Source organism: Amphiura filiformis, chromosome 15 (genome assembly GCF_039555335.1).
Source record: "Amphiura filiformis chromosome 15, Afil_fr2py, whole genome shotgun sequence".
NCBI classification, from domain to species: Eukaryota; Metazoa; Echinodermata; class Ophiuroidea; order Amphilepidida; family Amphiuridae; genus Amphiura; species Amphiura filiformis.
Genome location: NC_092642.1, coordinates 34,108,071 through 34,128,381, shown reverse-complemented (window position 1 = coordinate 34,128,381; position 20,311 = coordinate 34,108,071). Strand labels below are relative to the sequence as shown.

General features: G+C 37.1%; 1 protein-coding gene across 1 annotated transcript; it reads left to right on the top strand.

Moving 5' to 3' along the window:
- The first annotated feature begins 7,649 nt into the window (after positions 1–7,649).
- Positions 7,650–19,500, top strand: LOC140171546 (arylsulfatase I-like). The gene is made up of 7 exons (XM_072194817.1): positions 7,650–7,709; positions 9,766–9,952; positions 13,551–13,750; positions 15,262–15,472; positions 16,282–16,534; positions 16,892–17,028; positions 18,398–19,500. Exons 1-7 carry the CDS (start codon positions 7,692–7,694, stop codon positions 18,544–18,546), a joined length of 1,155 nt encoding a protein of 384 aa, XP_072050918.1. The 5' UTR covers positions 7,650–7,691; the 3' UTR covers positions 18,547–19,500.
- Positions 19,501–20,311: the final 811 nt, after the last annotated feature.

Here is a 20,311-nt window from a genome sequence, read left to right as displayed (position 1 = left end):
GAGAGGCATAAAGAAGCCATGGGCGTATTGAGCAACCACCACTAAACAAGAGTGGGGGACTCCGCTTTAACTTATCTGATGCATGGGACCAGGCCATCAACATGATACCTAGTCGTCTATCGTGTCATCACGTGACCACTCCAGCGTGTCAGTTGCCTGATGAAATCTGGTGGTTCCAGAGGCAATGTAGCAAAGTTGCAGTATTCCAGTTAATTCCAGTATTAGATGTTTTTTTCCAAAATTCTAATATTATTTTTATTAACCATGTTAATATCTGAAATAGCTATGACAAACCATTATTTGTTTTGATTTTGTTTTGGTTAATCCATTTATTAACACAGTATTAAAATCCTTGTGTTTGCCTCTCCACAAAGAGAACTTATAAAACCAGTAGACCGCCCTACATCTATACAGCAGGGTTCCCACGGTCCTTGAAAGTCCTTGAATTTGAAATCACCTTTTCAAGGCCTTGAAAGCCCTGGAAATTTGCACAAGGTCCTTGAAAATTGGAATTGGAGAGTGGAGAGGAGCTGTCACTTGTTAATACATGCCGCATGGAGAGCCGCATCATGATTTTTGTGTTGTGGTAAGTCCTTGAAAATCATGCTTTTGGACCTTGAAATTCCTTGAAAATTCCTTAAATTTTAAAGGCTTCAAAGTGCAGGAACCCTGATACAGGAAGAAGACCTGTAAACATGGTCAACACCCTGGTTTGAAATAGGATATCAACGGATCTCTGAATGATCCTTTAATGCTATGCGCCATAGCCATAAAAAGTCCCTAAGTTTTGAGATATTTTCTTAACATATGAATAGCTATCTTAAGAACCACTGAACCAATACTAGGCTTGTTTGTACTCATTTTAATGCATTTGTCATGCTGATTCTAAATATGGTCATGAAATTTAACCCAAAAAAAAGTCAAAACTTATCTGCAGTCGACATCCGTTGGAGAGGGTAAATGATTATGATTTGACTAAGTTTACAAAATAGATAGGGTTAGGTTGTAGAAAGAAAAAAAATATAACAATGTGTAGCTGCCATGAGACACAAAAATTTTGGCGTGGTCCTCGATCCCTTTTTGTGAGCCACTCCACATTTTACTCTATGATCTGCATGTTACACTGAAATCCGTACACCGCCTATTGAAGACAATCTAAATCTTCTACACAAGGACTGTGAATTTTAAATGGGGTTACCTGATTATGCAACTCCATTTCTTTACTGGGCATTAAAATCTATGTAAATTTTTACTGTTACTCACTTGGCAAAACAGAAAACAGGAAAATGTCAAATTTGAAGGCATTTTCTTTTTTTCATTGGAGTTCAAAATTGAATTAATAAATAACAACACCTTTGAACAGTTACGTAGTTTTTGTTTCCTTGTAAAATGACAATACCTTCAAATTGGACATTTTTTACTGTTCCCTGTTTTGCCAAATGAGTAACAGTGAAAATTTACATAAGTTTTTCCTGCCCAATGACGATTTGAAATTCACACTCCATGTTTTCCATATAGGGTGTATGGATTTCAACTGGCCCGTTGCTTGCCTACTAATTAAAAAAAAGTTTGCTATTCTGGATCCAGGAGTACACAATAAACAGTACCAGTAGAGAATCTGGCTTGAGCAAGCCAAAATCCCACGAGAACTACCTACTGATTGGCCAAAAAGAAGTTGTCATTATCACTTGGACCAATCGGCAACATTGTTAGAATAATTTCGCCACAAAAAAAAATTGCGGTGAATTATTTGCAAAGGTCCATTCTGATTGGTGATTAAAATGAAGATATGTAATTGACCAATCAGAGGCAATGTTAGATCGGCAGGTAGTGCTCAGGGAGTTAAAAAAAAAGTTACATTTGTTTAATTGCACGAGGTGCCTCTATTGCCCATTCCGATTAATAATATGATTATAATTATGATTGTACATTTGTAATAAATATTTTTGTAATATTTTATATGAACTGTGTTTTATGAGATATGTTAATGGTTCATAACAATCATGAATACAAGTCAATAAAACAAAAGAACACTAATGTATTGCAATTACATGTATGTAGTTTGAATTTAAAACTATCCTAATTTGTTTGTGATTTCTGAAGAATATATTTTACTGGGACAGAAGTCTGATGCGCGCGAAGCGCGAGAAAAAAATTGCAATTTTCATGCTAAAATGAACAAATTGTTTCCTTAAGGGGTGGGGTATGAACCTTTGGACAGTATTTATTGTGGGACATTAGAGCACATCAGACATATCGAATTGCATTGCTGAATACGAAGAATGTCCTAATATCAAATAATTTTGCTTTTTTTGAAATTCGCAATGTAATACATATCATATTTTATGGCAAATGATTAAAAATTTATATTTTTGATATTTAACAGTACTCGAAGTAAACTTAATAAATCTGATAATATCGTTATGAATTGACGAGCGGCGAATCCGGATTCGACTTTTGGTAAATTCATTTTTGGCATGCATTACTTTTGAATTAGAGAACAAGGGATCAATGCTTTACCTATAGAGGGCGGCATATCGATTTTTTAACGGTTATCGTCTTTGACCGTACTGTGAGTCACCGTTAGCTAACCCTGTATGCCGCCCTCTTTTGAATACTTATCATCTGATCTCCGTTAAAAAAATTGACATGCTGCCCTCTATCATGTATAGCATTGATCCCTTATTCTCAAATTCAAAAGTAATGAATGGGTAAAATGAATTTACCAAAAGCGAATCCGGATTCGACCGTCTGCAATTCATAATATGGAAAAGCCGACGATCAATTGAAAATTTTGACCTTTAAGTATTGAAGATATGGATTTTCCCCAAAACACCAAAACAAATTAGGTCTTTTGGGGAAAAAAAAATCCATATCTTCAATACGAAAAGGTCAAAATTTTCAATTGATCGTCGGCTTTTCCTCCCAGCTACATACACTTTAAGAATATATCATTAGATTTATAAAATTTACTTGAGGACTGTTATATATCAAAAATGTGGAAAATATCAAATTTTAATAATTTGTCATAAAATTTGTATTATATCATGAATTTCAAAAAATGAAAATTATTTGATATCAGAAAGACATTCTTCGTATTCAGAATGCAATCGATATGTCTGATGTGCTCTCATGTCCCACAAAAAATACTGTCGAAACGCTCAAAACGCTCATTCCAGATCCCTTAAATCGTGCCAAAGGCCTCCTGATGCTAACCACAACTTGTAATGGTTTTGCACGGATCTGCCATCTTGCTACCAAAACAGGGTCCTCCCTGCAAACGTGTGCCCAAAAAGTGCGTTGTTGTTGTCTGGGGTTTCTCACTCTTTTGTAGCAACGCGCCAGAAGGCTCTTGCAAAGCATGCACGGCAATTTAAGCATGCGTTTGACAGCTGTACGCACACACACAACATGCACTTTGCGGGTAGAACCTCAATTTGAGATGACCGTGCGATAGCCGAATAATATGGCAAAATTGTCATTAATCACTGGAATTGAAAGAGCATGTATACTAAAGAAGTACACAATACGCTATTGACAAAACAGTATCAAAATAAGTGGAGCAGTGTGGCACACTACCCAGCAAACACAAAACGTTTTCGACATCATTCGCAAAAGGTTATAAAAGGTTGTCAGAAATGAACGTTTAGATGTCGGGTTATTATAAAGGGTATATTAAGAGTATAAAACGTTTTCATAACCTTAAAAAACATTTTATGGTAATCCACTGCTCAGCAAACAAAAATGTTTTACAGAAGACGTTTAAATGTCGGGTTATATAAAGGGTATAAAAACGTTTTAATAACATTCCAAAAACATTCTTGAAAACTTGATACAAAACATTCTAAACAGAATGTTATTTTGGTTGAAAAATATTTTGCGAAAAATGTTTGCCCAAAATATTTTCAATAACGTTTTAAAAACGTTTTCATGACCTTTATATAACCCGACATTTAAATGTTATTAAAAGGTTTTGAAAAAAAAACATTTTAAGAACACTTCTGTGTTTGCTGGGTTCAAATATTTAACATAATGTTATTTAAGTATTGATACAATATTTGGCTAAAATGTTTGCAAAAAATAGCTTACAATAACATTTTTTGAAAACGTTTAAAAATATTGTTGTAGTGTGTTTTCATACAAAACGTTTTAAAACGTTATCATGACCTTTATATAACCCAACATTTTAATGTTATTAAAACGTTTTTACCTAAACCAAAAGCCAAAATATAACTTTTGTGTGTTTGCTGGGTAGTTAAGGTCTTTGCCTTTGGTGCGAGAGGTCCCGGATTCAAATCCCTGCAGTTCCAACCCCCCCAAAAAAAAAAACAAACACCCCACAATGCAGCCAATGCTGTATATTGCTTTTTCGCATCTTGCTGTTGATAACGCGCATCCTTGGCGAACACCTCGTCAGATCAAACCAAGTAGTGGAAAACCCCTTCACAACTTTTAATATTTGAATAAAAACATTTTACCCATGAAAGCAGGTTTGGACCAAAATTATAATTTTGTTGCCATAAGAAAACGCCATTCAACGGAATCAAAAGCTTTCTCCAAATCGGCAAAAAGCAATATAGGCCTACTAGGAATACTATTCATTACACATTTGTGTACTGCTGCATATCTACAACTAAACGTATGTTTCTCCAATATTATCTATCTTTGACAAAGGCTGTTGGATGATTACCTATTTGGTAGTACACTTTCCATTCGTTTGGCAATTGCCTTTGTACCTATTTGTAATCGATATTTAATAATGTTATTGGACGGCATTTTTTTGATAAGCTTTGGATCTTTTCGAGGTTTAGATAAAAGAGAAATTATTGCTTGTGATTGCGTTGCTGAAAGTTGACCACTTAAATATCCGAAATTTAAAGAATCAAACTAAAACATTTTCAAGCAAATCCCAGAAACATACATGTAGGTAAAACTCACTAGAAAAATCATCACTTCCAGGAGATTCAATTTTAGACATATCTTTTATGGTTTTGTAACATTCGTCTGAGGTCAAACTTTTTCATAAAGCTCTTGCTGTTGTGGAGAAAGCTTTGAAATTTCAATTTGATTGAAATATTCCTCAATATCTTCATAACTTTCACCATCTTGTTTACTTGAGAAAAGGTCTTCATAATAGAGTTTGATTTCGCCACGAATGTCTTTTGATTTTGTTTTGAAGACATTATAACAAGTATTTCATCAATTCCCTTATTTGAAACATTTCTTTTTTTCCAAATTAAAAAAATATTTCAAGCTTTTTCTCCTTCATCATAATACCTTTCTCTTGATCTCACAATACTACCATTAACTTTGTATTTGTATATTTCCTCTTAAGTTTTTCTTCACTTCGGCAAACTCGTGTACATATCTTCTTGAAGTTCATAATCTAGCTTTTCAATTAACCTATTAGTGAAAGATCGTTCACGAACATTTCTTTCGCGATTTTTTTGTGGTGGAATATGATATACGTAATTTGAATTTGAATTGTTGATCATTCAAATTAACATATTCACGTTTAACATTTAAAATTACACTTTTACAAACAAGATTGCAGGAGCACTTAAAGCCATATTATAACATTTGCTGAGGAAGACGCCCTCAATGAATTTTTAAAATTCCCTTTTTTACACGATTAAATTGTACTTTATTAAACCAATATACCCTGCAAAAATCAAGACTCTAGGTGCTGTAGTTTTGTCAAAATCCGAGATTTTGAATAAAACGCCGGAACCGGCGCTTTATTATTACGATGGAATTATTAGTCGACCGCATACACGATGTTCATAACACACAGTACGTACACGGCGTGCGGGACGGCGATATACACAACAAAGGGTCGTACCACAACATGACCGAAGGAGTGGTACGTATTGGCGACAGTGTGCGCTGGTAGTAAATTCCAATTTTCTTTTGCTTTGCCGTAGTTGTTCGGCTCAAATATAAAAGGGGATCTATCTGATCTGACAGTAAAAGCTAACATTTTATGGCAAAGAAATGCTAATCTATTTTGTTTGAAAAGTGTTATAATATGGCTTTAACACAAATGACTTTACGGGTACATGTTCCCCCGGAAGGCCTTTTTGGATTTCAAGGATACAATCAAATGGTTCTTTTTACATACCGGGTACTTAGGGACCGTTCACAAACACTTGTAAGGGGGGGGGGCTAATGCCAACAGGGGGGGGCTGAAAATGTTGACCCTCCTAAGGGGGGGGGGGGCTGAAGAAAATGACCACAATTTTTTCCGGGAAAATTTAGTTTGTATGCTTTTCTATGGGGTTGACCCATAATTTTCATGTCAAAAAGGGGGGGGCTGAAATGTTTGAGACCTGTAAAGGGGGAGGGGCGAAAATGTTCGCGATAAAAATTTTACCTCAGGCCCCCCCTTACAAGTGTTTGTGAACGGTCCCTTAGGCTTCTGCATATTTCTAGAGTTTCTGGCTGGCGAGTTACATAAGCTTTATGGGTATCATGGGTGTGATACAGACACAGAATGTGTCAATCTGGACCTGTAGCACACCATGAATTTTAAATAAAAGTGCTAAAAATTTGATCACTGTAGGTTGCTTAAAAACCTAAATGCAAAATGATGGTTTTGAATGAGTTAGTCGTTCTTGAGATTATATCGTCACCCTCATAACTAAAGTGCCTAAGTCATTATTACATGTTTCTCATTTGCAATAGTGATTTTCTGAGTAATAAACCCATAATTAAATTTCCAGCTGCATTCTTCATTAACTTCGGGTTCGGGCCGGTGATAGGCCCGTAGCCAATACCGAGGGAAAAATGATTTGCCATAATATTCCCTTTAAGACTAGATGTCGCCTTTGCATGCAAAAAATGAGTGCACCTTCCATTAATAAATGTCTCCTATTATTATTATTACATGCCATTACGCCATCCGATTTCCTTTCAAAGGAATTCCGTCACTCATTTACAGCTCATTGCACATTAGGCCTAGAGTTCAAGTTCATGCATGTTATTCTACTTCATGTAGGTCCTATTCATATGTAGTTAGTTCGACACGTTATAGTTTTACTACGTAACGGAAACAAATTTGCGGCGATTGCTAAGAAAAGTGATTTTTGAACTCGAGTCAACAGGCTAATTAAAGTTGACGCCAATGGGAATAGAAGGAGGTCCATGATGTCAATTGTATATTTGAGACTTGCAATTCTTACCGCTTTACTTTCGACCATATATATTATCCTGAAATCAACGCACATAGATTACATCGATACCAATTATAAAGGTGGTGTGATAGGAAAGCAACCTCCTCATATTGTATTTATTTTTGCTGACGATTTGGGCTACAATGACGTGGGCTATAACGCCAAACTGCACGAATCAGCTATACGAACACCCAATATTGACCAACTAGCCTCTCAAGGAGTCATATGTGACCGTACAGCACGAATGAGCCGTAAATGTCCTCAATTGTATTCTGAGTTACAGTGTAAAATGGGCATGAAGGTCATATTCATAGGTATTTCAATTTGGTGCTACGTGTATCTCATTAAATGAGGTACACGTAGCACCAAATTGAGGTACCTATGAATACGACCTTCATGCCCATTTTACACTGTAACTCAGAATACAATTGAGGACATTTACGGCTCATTCGTGCTGTACGGTCACATATTGATAACTACTATGTGGATCCTGTGTGTACGCCATCAAGAGCAGGACTTATGACTGGACGCTATCCGGTATTATAAAAAATATTTGAAGACCTTATTTCCAAACCGTGTTAAGTCCACAAACCTATGTTTCTGCTTTACCTGTGCAATATTGCAATGGGTTGTGACGCTATATGTATTATAATTTCAGTTTGATGCACCATTACAAAGCAAACAGTGGATGGATGCACAGTGATAATACTGTGTGAGGCCTTTGTTTCCCAGATGAGAACAATAGTCTGTATATTGTTATGCAGCATTGTTATGGTAAATAATGGCTTGTTGATGGTACAACTCATTGTTGTAATGTCAAACTTGTCAAAGTAATTGTGATTGTATCACACAAGTAAATGAGACACATGGGGACGGTTTGGAAATAAGCTCATCATTTATGACCCGTTCTAACAAAACCCATATGTCGGTAGTATGATTTTGAGATAAGGGATGCCTTAAATCCCCGGGGGTACTGAGTACAAATGACCATACGGGGACGTGCCGCAAACATGGGTAGCATTTTCAGCCTTCTGGTATATCAATGACCCCCTTTTCAAAGCCTATTTTGGTATATGAATGGGTCCTTTTTTCAAAATTGTCTCAATTTTTTCGGAAAACAGCCCAATTTTTCCTTAATCTAGCCAAAATTTTCAAAATTTTCCCAAAAAACTAAGACAATTTTGGTTAAATTCGGCCGAAAATTTCGACTTTTGGTATATCAATGGGTCCAAATTTCTTGAAAAATTGGTATATTTATGGGTCCACTTCCAAAATCTCAGCGGCACGTCCCTACCAAAACCAAACTTGAGTACCCCCCGGGCCTTAAATACACGCCTTAAATGGATACTGTATGGCCTACCATAAAAATTGGGTACATGTATGATGTAAAAAGTTTGGAATTGGCTCAAGTTTTTAGAGCTATCGGTTGTGACAATAAATAAAAGGGAATCTTTAATTTAATCGATACTAAATTGCTTGTTGATTTAACACTTGTCACCTAGGCATGCTAGGACACAAAACTTCGTGATTGATTGCCGTGAAAAATCGGTAATCCAACACAAGTTTTCACGGATTTTGTAACTGATAACACAGCACATCAATTTGTAAGCGCTTTTTAGCAAAGTCATCGTTCATTGAATTTACAACCGTATGACAAAACAGACGAAAAATAGTAACTTTTTACACAAGATTTGAATTGGCCATTGCTCATTCTAATGACGCTAGAATATGGACAATATAAGTGTGCTTTTTCATTTAATGACATAAAATTTGACAAATATTGTAAAGGAACACTTGCGGTTTTGACTTTTAAAACCTACATTGTGGTCAAAAATGTGCTTGGACAGGTAGTTTTTAACAGATTTACCACATTCGCCTTGCTATAACATAAAATTGCGGTATCTGTTGACCTAGTGACGAAAAGTATTTTTAGGGGGAAGTGTTAGCTTTCGTTTGATATAAAAAAATCTGATTGGATGAAGGGAACACTTGAGGTTTCAACAAAAACCAATCAAAGAGGCCCATTTTCAGCTAGAAGCTCCACAGCTCTTCGATACTATGGACTTAACCGTCATTGAACCGTGTAGTGTAATCAAAGACTGTAGTGGAGACAATAACTGCTCGCTTGAGAGCTGACGAAAATCTGTGCCCACGTGCATCGAGGTGGAAACTGTGCGGATGATGGTGAGGAATACGACATCTATCGTGAGCCAATCTGCATTCTGTTGCCTGCAAAAGCCGACAATCAGGTAAAAATTCTAAAAGGAGCGTGACTAGATATTCACATTAATATCATGATAAGCTTAAAACGGATTGCAAACGCCAAATTGCAGTCACAAAATAAATAATATTAGTAAGTCACCAAAGCGAATGGTAACGTAGGTATGTGGAAAAGAACTGCAATAACAATAACAAACTATGTGCCCAAAGAGTTTTGGCATGTTGCTCTTTTGAAATATCACCAAAAATATCAAATTTTGGAAAAACGCCCCAAAATTTAAAACAAAGACGAACCTTCCAAAATAAAGAGATATTCGCACTCGGCGGCCCAGAAGTATGACGGGTTTCTTATTCTTATGCAATTTGTAATCAGATACGATATGGTTTACAGCACCACGTGATCACTATAGCGCAGCCATCTTGTCTCCCATCAGACGAGGTCACATTAGCAGAGGAATTACAAGACGTCGGATACTCTACACATGCAGTTGGCAAGTGGCATCTGGGGTTTTATAAGGAAGAATGCTTGCCAACCAATCGAGGGTTTGAAACATTCTATGGTATGATATATACACCAGGCACAAAAAGAAACTCGTCAGTTATATTCATTCTTGCTGTTCAATAACTTGATAATTTTGGATTATTCTGAAATATACATTTTGTTAATTCGACTTTTCTTTCTCATTTGACACCCTGTTCGTGAACATTGAGCAAGAATTGACCAAGATATGCGTCTCCAAACTCTCAAACCCCAAAATGAAAAGTTGCAATTTTAACGATTCAATTGTGCCTGTTACACTGTGTGCTTTATTGATTGGCCCGTGGTGCTTGTGTGCAAAACAACGATGCGTTCCCATTGAAAATCGTTGAAAATGCAACTTTTGATTTAGGGGTTTGAAGCTTTGGAGGCGCATATCTTGGTCAATTCTTGATCGTTTTTCACGAACAGGGTGTCAAATGAGAAAGCAAAGTCCAATTAAAGCCATATTATAACATGTGCTGAGGAGGACGCCCTCACTGATTTTTTAAAATTAATTTTTTACACGATTATATTGTACTTTATTAAACCAATATACCCTGAAAAAATCAAGACTCTAGGTGCTGTAGTTTTGTCAAAATCCGAGATTTTGAATAAAACGCCTGAATCAGCGTTTTATTATTACGATGGAATTATTAGTCGAACGCATACACGAAGTTCATAACACACAGTACGTACACGGCGTGCGCGACGGTGATCTACACAACAAAGGGCCGTACCATAACATGACCGAAGGAGTGGTACGTATTGGCGACATATGCGCTGGTAGTAAAATCCAATTTTCTTTGCTTTGCCGTAGTTGTTCGGCTCAAAAATAAAAGGGGATATATCTGACAGTAAAAACTAACATTTATGGCAAAGAAATGCTAATCTATTTTGTATGAAAATGTTATAATATGGCTTTAAGAAAATGTATATTTCAGAATAATCCAAAATTATCAAGTTATTGAACAGCAAGGATGAATATAACTGACGAGTTTCTTTTTGTGCCTGGTGTATATTGTTATAGTACTGCCGATTAGCGAATCAATTGAGTCCAAGGTGATACAGGCAACATAATATTGGCATAATTTATACATTATACTCTCCCTGTGTGTCACGTTTAGCAACATATTAATGGTATATGGCCATGTGTTTTGAGTTGGGGGATTTTTGCCGGACATTGCATATTTTTGGGAAATCGCGCCATTTTTTGTTTAGAATTAATTATTTCAATACCTGTACATGCTACTATAGGCAAAGTATACATATTCTGAAAGGAAATTGTATGAGGAATCCAAAAATGCAGATATTTATGATGTAGGGGCAGTGCTAAGAAATATATATTAAGTTATAAAGGGAAAAAATTTAAAAAAAATTGGCAAAGATCAAGTGGTCCTATTTTAAAAATGCCTTACCCTACATCAAAACAGACTCTATTTTTGCATTCCCCACATCAAAAGCTTTCAGAAAATATATAGTTTTACTTTGCTACCTGTTATGGTGCTCAAATTGCGCAAGGGTTAAAACGCGCCATTCAAAAACGGCTCTGAATTTGATGAAATTAACAAATCATGTTCTGTCTAGAAAAATTAAGTATTTAAAAATACAGAAAAGATATGTATATATAAATTTAACATAAATTCAACATTACAACAAGTTATTCACAGTATTTTGAAATTTGTTGTCCAAAATATGAAGTTTGTAATTACATGTAGTAAGTTGCACTTGCGTATACGATATCAGCAGGATTTCAACAGGATTTAAAATTTAAAATAAGTTTTGCTGATTTGCAGAATTTCAGATCTATGTTTGCAAGTCAATCCCAATATGCAAAATAGTTTACTCCTTTTGGAATGACTGTCTCCTGGGAAAGCCTTGTACAAAATTACAAAATGTACAAAATGACAGGTACTGGTCCAAAGAAAATTGGGTAAAAACTGAGATGAAGACAGTGCTAATTTAATGATGTACATTGAAGTGACTTTATGTACCGGTACCGTAAATGTAATACATGTAGTCTTTTGAAATTGTGAAGACCAAGGGGGTTAGGGGGGTGAGCCATCCCCCACCTGAAATGAGCTGGCTAGCTAACTCAACCACCCCCCACAAAACAACATTTCAAACACCCCTAACTCACCCCCCCCCATAGTGTGAAATTGAAAATTGGCCCGGTAAACACAAATTTTCACCTTAATTTTGGGCTTAAATATAGTGTACATTACCATTGTTTTGCACAATAATCACACTGAAAAATCACAGTAACACAGTGTCCACCAGGAATTTGTTTGTCTTTGCCCCTTCAGAAAACTTACCACGATGCACCACTGAACATGTAAAATACCTGACCCCCCCAAAAAAAAAAAAAGGATTTTTACCAAGACAATGTATGTAAATTAAGAAGGTTATGTTTGTAGGTAAAAATATTTAAATCTGACAGAGTATATGAAATCAGAAATACAATCCTGATAAGTTTTCGCACACTTCACCGGAAAAGAGCATATCCTGAGCCGGCATTTCCCGAGCAGCCATATCGTTACCCGACTCCAGCCTGGCTAATTAATTTAATTAAAACCCTGAAACTTGGAGGATTACACATTCAGAATACTTAATAGTATTCAGGCTTGTCATATTTAGGCAATTTTACTAATTTTGGGCAAAAAAGCAAATCAGATACAACATGTAAATAAGCTGGAGCAAACATTAACACAAAAGTGCATATTATGGGCCAGCATATTATGGGCCGACTCCACCCTGACATTTTTTTCGTTCAGCTGCTATAACTTTTGAAGTATACATGCTATATTAAAAGTTAAGGTACCAATGTGAAGCACTCACTAAGAGCTTTAATTTGGTATATAATTTACCTATGTAGGTATCTACAGTAATTAAACAATTCAACATTTATGCAAAATATTCTGCGCAAATGTCCAGGCTCCAGCCTATGAGACCCCCAACTCATAACACACGGCCCTATAGGCACTCATTGTGGGTCACTTACAAAAAGTAGATATTTCCAACACCGATTTCCCTTCTTTTTTCCTGTATTTTTAAAGTAAAATTATTCATCATTTTCTCCTTTTTTGTGATAATTCTCTCTCTATATATATATGACTATTTGTGACTCATTTTTCTGATGTTTTAATTCCAGTACACAAGCATCTACCCCTTAACACCCGCCTTAACACGGTGTAATTTCATTATGGACTTTATTAAGTCCATTTTCTGGAACCTAGAAAAAAATTGAAAAATTTAGTTTTGAACCAGAGCACCTGGGGGATCGCTACACCTCCTCTACAGCGAGTCTTTTTCAAGATGTCGCCGGCGGCCATCTTAAATTTCTGGGTGAAAATGATGCCGTAATGTCAAACTAATGTCAAAATCGGAATCCTTGTGCTCGATATTCCCGAAAAAGCGTCTTTGTACATGATTATAGGTGTTCTGGTTCAAAACTTAATTTTTCAAACTGGCGGCGGACATGGGGACTAATTTTTTTCTAAATAGTTCATATAAGTCAAATCAATCGTCAAACCTTACTAGCAAGAGAGTGGTCACGAAATTGAGGTTTTTGACCTAACTATAAGGATTTCACTTCACCCGTGGCCGTAACTGCGTGTAATTAACATTTTGCATTTTTACAGGGACCTACATTTCCTCAGTGGATCATTTTACTTACTGGAGAAAATGGAGTTTTCCTAATGAAACAATATCAGGCCTTGACCTTCATAATCACACTACACTGGGTTTGAATCCAGCATGGGACGGTATTGGCCATTACTCAACGGAACTATTGACAAGAGAAGCTCAAGATGTGATAAGACGACATGCTAAACTGGAAAAGGTAAATAAATGATTTCGTTGAATAAGTTCATCAGGTTTGTTGATTAAATAAACGAAATGACATTTTTTGCTTGTCAAAACCAAGTGAATTATTACTCACTACAATCTGAGACTATCTACAATATTTCGTCATTCGCATCGGAGGACTTCATCAGGAATGACTGATCTTGTCATCTGATCCACTTGAGACTGGTTTCCGGTGTTGCTTTAAAAGTGGGTCGTAAACGTGACTCATGAAGTATGTGCCCTCCTCTCTGTTTAAGGTCTTGCTCCCCCTTCTTCTTATCTTTCGCCCAAGGATCTTTGATTCATCCCAATTTATTACATGGTTGGCCCGTGCAACATGATCAGATATTGCTGATTTAGTCTGTTCCTTTTCTGATAGCTTGCGTTCAGAGCGGGTGTATTTTTTGTTAGTGGCCTTATTGACTTCAGCTTTGTGTTCTGCCATTCTGGTTCCAAACATGCGCGAAGTTTTGACAACATAAGTCTGATCACAATTTTGGCATCCAATTTCGTAGATGCAATTGCTCGTTTTTTCCTTGTCTCGTTTGTCCAAGTTTGGGTGGACTAAAATAAAAATGGTAAAATGAAGGGTGTAATGAAGGTTTTGTTCAGCATCTCCTACTGCAATGAATTTATCATTATTATATAATATGAAGATATTCTGATACTGAAAAGACACGCGCAATTTAAGGGCATACCCCTGCGAGCGGTAAGACCATAGCAGGCGTAATTGATTGAGCTACACAGTTTATTGTTTTGTACCACCGGCAAACATGATTAAAATGACTACACTAAACGACTGGATTCTAAATGGCACCAACATATTGATTTTGGTACTCAGAAATCATCGAAAAAGCTTCATATTATATAATAATAATAATTATAATATTGGATGGCTTATTATTATTAAAAATCTGTCCATCAAAATGAACCAAAATTATACACAGGATTACTTCAATACTCTACTCTATTATATCTAATGGCATGTCAATGTGTCAATGTCAGCATGTCAGTGTGTTTATGTTCATTGGGTATACGAGTGGTTTTTTGTTGTTGTAAGGAAATCCCGAGACGCTAGACGGGAAAGTTCACATTGCTGTTACAATTGCTTTACACACATCAAATGGGCTGTGACATGTGATCTAGGAAGCTGTTCCATGTCAGTGCATTTTGCTGTTGTTTCATTTGGGAAACTGCTTGGTTAGGCCTCGTATCCATAGGCTGTTCCCTTGTGGCGTGTGCCCTTGTTCCGTGTTTACTTTTTTTCATTTGTCCTGCCACACAGACAACGAACCTTTGTTTTGCTTAGTGGCCGCTACGGTTCGTTGTCTGTGTGGCAGGTCACATGGGAAAAAGTAAACACGGAACAAGGGCACATGCCACAAGGGCACAGCCTATGGATACGTGGCCTTACTGACATGTGCTTAGAGTAGTATGGAGCCCCCAATTTATAAGTGTTTAATGCATTATATAATAATAACATATTGGTTTGTTTGATCTCATTAGCCTTTGTTCCTGTACCTGCCATATTTGGCGGTACATGCTCCTATTCAAGTTCCCGAGCGCTACAAAGAGCCTTATAAAGACCGAATAGCTGATGAAGAACGACTAACTATGGCAGGTATGATAAACTGCTTGGATGAAGGCGTACGCAATGTGACTGATACATTGAAGGAAACTGGTCTATATGATAATACCATCATCATCTTCTCTGCTGGTAAGCATGAACAATCCCATGCAGATAATTGAGGCCATTTAGTCATAATGAGTTATATTTGGTAAATAAGTGTGTATCACTTGTTTGGAGTAAAATGTACACATTTACTAAGATGTTGATGCGTGTAATGCACGAGTCCCGAAGGGGGAGTGCGTTAGACGCATCAACATTGCAACATCTCAGTACAAGTGCATTATTTCGTACAATTTCTCGAGCAACAAGTAATACGCATTTATTAACCTATTCCATACACGAATAAAAAAAATCTCGTGATTTTGGTTATTTTAAAAACAAAATCGTCACTAGAAATGTTGAAAGGTACAAGCAAATATAAATGCATCCACCCGCAAGAAAAATGAACGCGCCCGAAACACCGAGCACTACTAACCAGGACCGCGACACTTGTTGGAAGACATCTAGTACAGCAGACAGTACATGTACAATGTGATTTTCTCATTTATAATTAGGATTACGTCATTGCCAGAGCTTGTTTTATTTGTTCATTAGAATGATTGACAGCGGTGGGCGGACTTATACTCTTTGTTTTGTGAGCGGTACAATTCGCGTTTTTCGCCCAAAAGTGTGATTCCTTGATAAATTATAGGTCAAGGTAGGTCAATTCGGACCGTCTCTTCCTCAGATCTCTATGTAGGACTCTATGGTATCTTCTCATTACACGATCGTAGTAAAACTTGGCCGGCGACGACGCTTGTGAATTGCCTGTCTTCAACTGCCGCATGGTATAGGCAGTTTGTAGAGAGTGTCTTATCTCATTATATAAAATCTCTGTACTAACCATTTTCTTACAGATAACGGTGCAGCCACGCATCATGCTGGAAATAACTGGCCTCTGCGAGGAACGAAAACTACTTTCTTTGAGGGAGGTGTACATGGAGTTGGATTTATTCATAGTCCGTTATTACCAGATCAAATTAAAGGTACCACTAGCCATGCGTGGATGCACGTCACTGATTGGTTCCCAACAATTCTCTCGGGCCTAGCTGGAGGAGACATCAATATGACAAAACCAATAGATGGCATCGATGCTTGGAAGGCAATTATGTAAGCAAACTAATGCAGTTCAGCTGAGGGGCCATGTCATTACCCCTCCCGTTTCAGATACCGCCGGACAACACAACTAGAAAAAACGACCCCCCTCAAAAATATAAAACAAAAACAAAACAAATCAAAACAAAAAAACACGCTGGAGTCAAGAATTTATGCACCACAAACGTCAAAGCTCACCTTTCAAAGGGCGAACTGTATAGTTATGTTGATTTGATTTGTTGGGATTCAATTGATTGTATAATGAACTTCGTTTTTAAAATTGTGTGAACAGTTTCAGTTAGATAATGCTTATGTTAACAACAAAAAAAGACTAACTTGTATAAAAAATTATCATCAATTTATTTCATACAGCTCCAATGCTGCATCTAATAGGAGGGAGCTTCTTCATGGGATCGACCCTATTTCATATTTCGAACCCCTCTTTACCGGAAGAGCTGCTCTACGAATGGGCGATTGGAAGTTAATGCTTGGAGACCTATGTCAACTTAGTGAGTATCCGATATGGAAAAGTTTTCCTATGAAAGTCTCTTTAAATAAATTATACTGGACTCCAGTGTGTGCACTGAGGTCAATGCACAATGCATACAATACCACACAACACACTAAGCAGGGCTGTACTGAAGAGGGTATGGTTTTTCCTACGGTACGACGGCATTTTGTAACCAATCAGATTCCTTTTTAGAGAGTAGAATCTGGCAAAGTATTTCTAGAAAATACCATTTGAGCCAAGTCAATCGGACTGACTATTATCAAGTGAGGGCCGTCTATAGCACGCTACTTTAATGACACGGGGTGCATGTCAGTGTATTTCGCCGTAAATCGAGTGAGATTTTGGGAACACCTTGCTGTGCTTAGTGCTCCTGTACGACGAGGTCTTTCATCAGATTTCCTTAAACATCGGGGAAAGTAAAGTTTAATATATACATGAGACAATTAAGAGTGAGCCAAAAATTAAAAGACTTTCCCTTAATAATAATTGAAGTTGAAAGTGAAAAAAGACAATTTTCTCCCATTGCTTAACTGTGGGACCCCTTTTATTTGAGCAAAATAGACTACTTTTCCATATAAACATGATCTTATGATTCAAACTTCTAAACTATTTGAACTTGGGGAGAGCACATCATCAATTTTTGGTGGATATGCTCCCCAACATGGGTCTTTGGGGCTGACGGTGTACCGGTAAAAGGTGTCTTTCGGAGCTGCGAACGGTCAAAATCAAGGGCCTTTTTGGGGCGCGAAACGCCCTTTGCGCTGGGTTTGACATACCTATTGGTCACAGCGTTGCAGAAAATATTCTACCACACCTACCACAATGACGCGTCGTCAGTCGGAATCAAGTAGGGGTTCAAATCAAAACTCGACCACCGGTTTGCCCGCCGGGTCTGGGCGGTTCCGTCCAGTTGTCATGTTATATACGTTGTGATGTGCCCTAAGTAATTAATTTGCAGCCATTTAGGATGCCATCTTGAATTGAAAAGATACTGATGAAACAAAATGGGCACATATTATATCTGTTGCTAAGAAACATTCATTCCATCGATACTATTTTTATTATTATATCATTTTTATGTTGCTAGAGTGTATTTGAATGGAAATAGTCTATTCTGGCGGCCATTTTGGACGCCATCTTGAATTGAAAAAACCTCAAATTGCAGAGTATGAATTTTTGTACCCAAATTTTCAAAGGTCATTCACTGAATGTACAAATGTATTGGGGTTATAGAACTGTGCCCTGATAGATGAACATGTTGTGGATCCTATGTGCGAGGAGCATATGGGCGAGTAACGATAACTTGATCCAAGCTGCTCTTTTCCTCACTCATCATGGTATCTGATTGCATTTTTGTATGATAACAGAGTTTCTTTGCGAGTGGTCTCCACCTAGGGAATCGAACATAACTTCCAAAAAGCCGACAGAGCCACGAAATAAGGAAATATGGTTATTTAACATAGCCAGAGATCCGCTGGAAAGAAACGACTTGGCTACCAGACGCCCTGTATTGTGAAGAGGATGATGGAACGTCTACGGGAATACAATGCAACAGCGGTGTCACCTTGGTATCCAGACCCTGATCCTAATAGCAATCCTGAATACAATGGCGGAGTTTGGGGACCTTGGGAATGACTATAATTAAAGACAGAGACAAAGACAAGATTTTATCGCGTCTGATGTCACTGTCACTTACGATCCTTGATTGGTTTACACAGGTTAATAGCGCGTAAAACTAAAAGGAAGACCGATCTGGTGCTGATCGGAGAAAAGGAATAGCAGCAAATGGCGAAAAATTACCATACAAGGCAAAAAGCAGTCTAGGCATTGTTGACATGGTGCCTTCGCGAAAGAAAGTTTCCTACTATAAAGACCTAACTTTTGAGATGGTTTGCATGTTTGAAGGTGCAAAATTAACCATGTTAACAATAAGGCGCTCGGTTATACCGCCGCGTTCAGTATTAGGCATCAGAGACAAATTTGTTCGATCTTTGGATCGACCGGCGATCCTGCTTCGATGGTTGTTATGAATGAATATTAACTAATTAATCGGAATTAACGCTAAATTTATATTGGTTACTATCACTCCATGCACAAATTACTATTTTATCCCAATTAACAACAGTAAATTAATTGATTTCATAAATTATAAGGATCGACCATGCAAGCATCGATGGTCGATCGAAAGATCGAACCAATTTGTTTCTATCGCCTAAGTCATCATCACGACACTTGTAAACACACCGTGCTCGAATTTGATTGACAGATGACGTCAGACGCGATAAAATCTTTTTTATCTCTGTCTTTAATTATAGTGTTTCTTCTAATTTATTGCGCATGCTTTAACAAAATAATGAGGGATCAAAATTATTAGATTTTTAATTTTCTTTTTCCAAGTGGTTTTAAAATTCCAAATACGATTAGTATTTATTTTAAAGTTATACCGTACTGGAATTTTTTGCAACTTGCAACTTGCAAGTTTTCATGACTTTTGTATAACCCGAAAAATGTTATTAAAACGTTTTGAAAAAGAAATAATTAATAGCCCCAAATTTTGCGATTTGAATGCGCGCGAAACGGAAATTTTTACAATGTTGCCCTTTTTGGGCCAAAAACATGCTGTTATTGGGGTTAAAAGAAAGATGCATGGGGCAATTTTGGGGCCCTGGACCCGGGCCCACCTGGCCATTGATAAGTCCGGCCCTGCTCTCCATTATCAGCCCTCATTTTATTTTCGCCTTTGTGCTCGGGGCCCCTGAACCCTCGGGGCCCATGGACTTCGTCCACCCTGTCCCCCGCTTGCTACGCCCTGAATGAAGCTCCCCCTGGATTTTCCTCTTGCTCCCTTCCTGCGAAAAAAGTCACCATGACTGAAAATGCTACCAAAGAATGTCAAGATTTTAGGCATCCCCCTTGTTTTTACTTTCTCATATTAACAATTTATTTTCTTACAATACCATTGTTGTTAAAAGGATAGTTTTATGGAAACATGAAAGTACAAAAGAATACAAACATTACAATTATCATCTTCACTGTATATACGGTCATATTCGGAACAAATATTTTCTCACAAAGGCCAATGTATTGCATCGTAAAAATAATTGTTCTCGCCAGAAATATTTTTTAGGGATACATGAAAACACAAAAGATTTTCATTAATACAAAATTCAATCATTGTCATATAAATTACCGTTTATATACCGTGTGCCATAAGTGATTACACCTCACCCCTATTTTCAAGTGTAAATGATTATTTTGCAACAGAAACTTTTAAGTTTCTG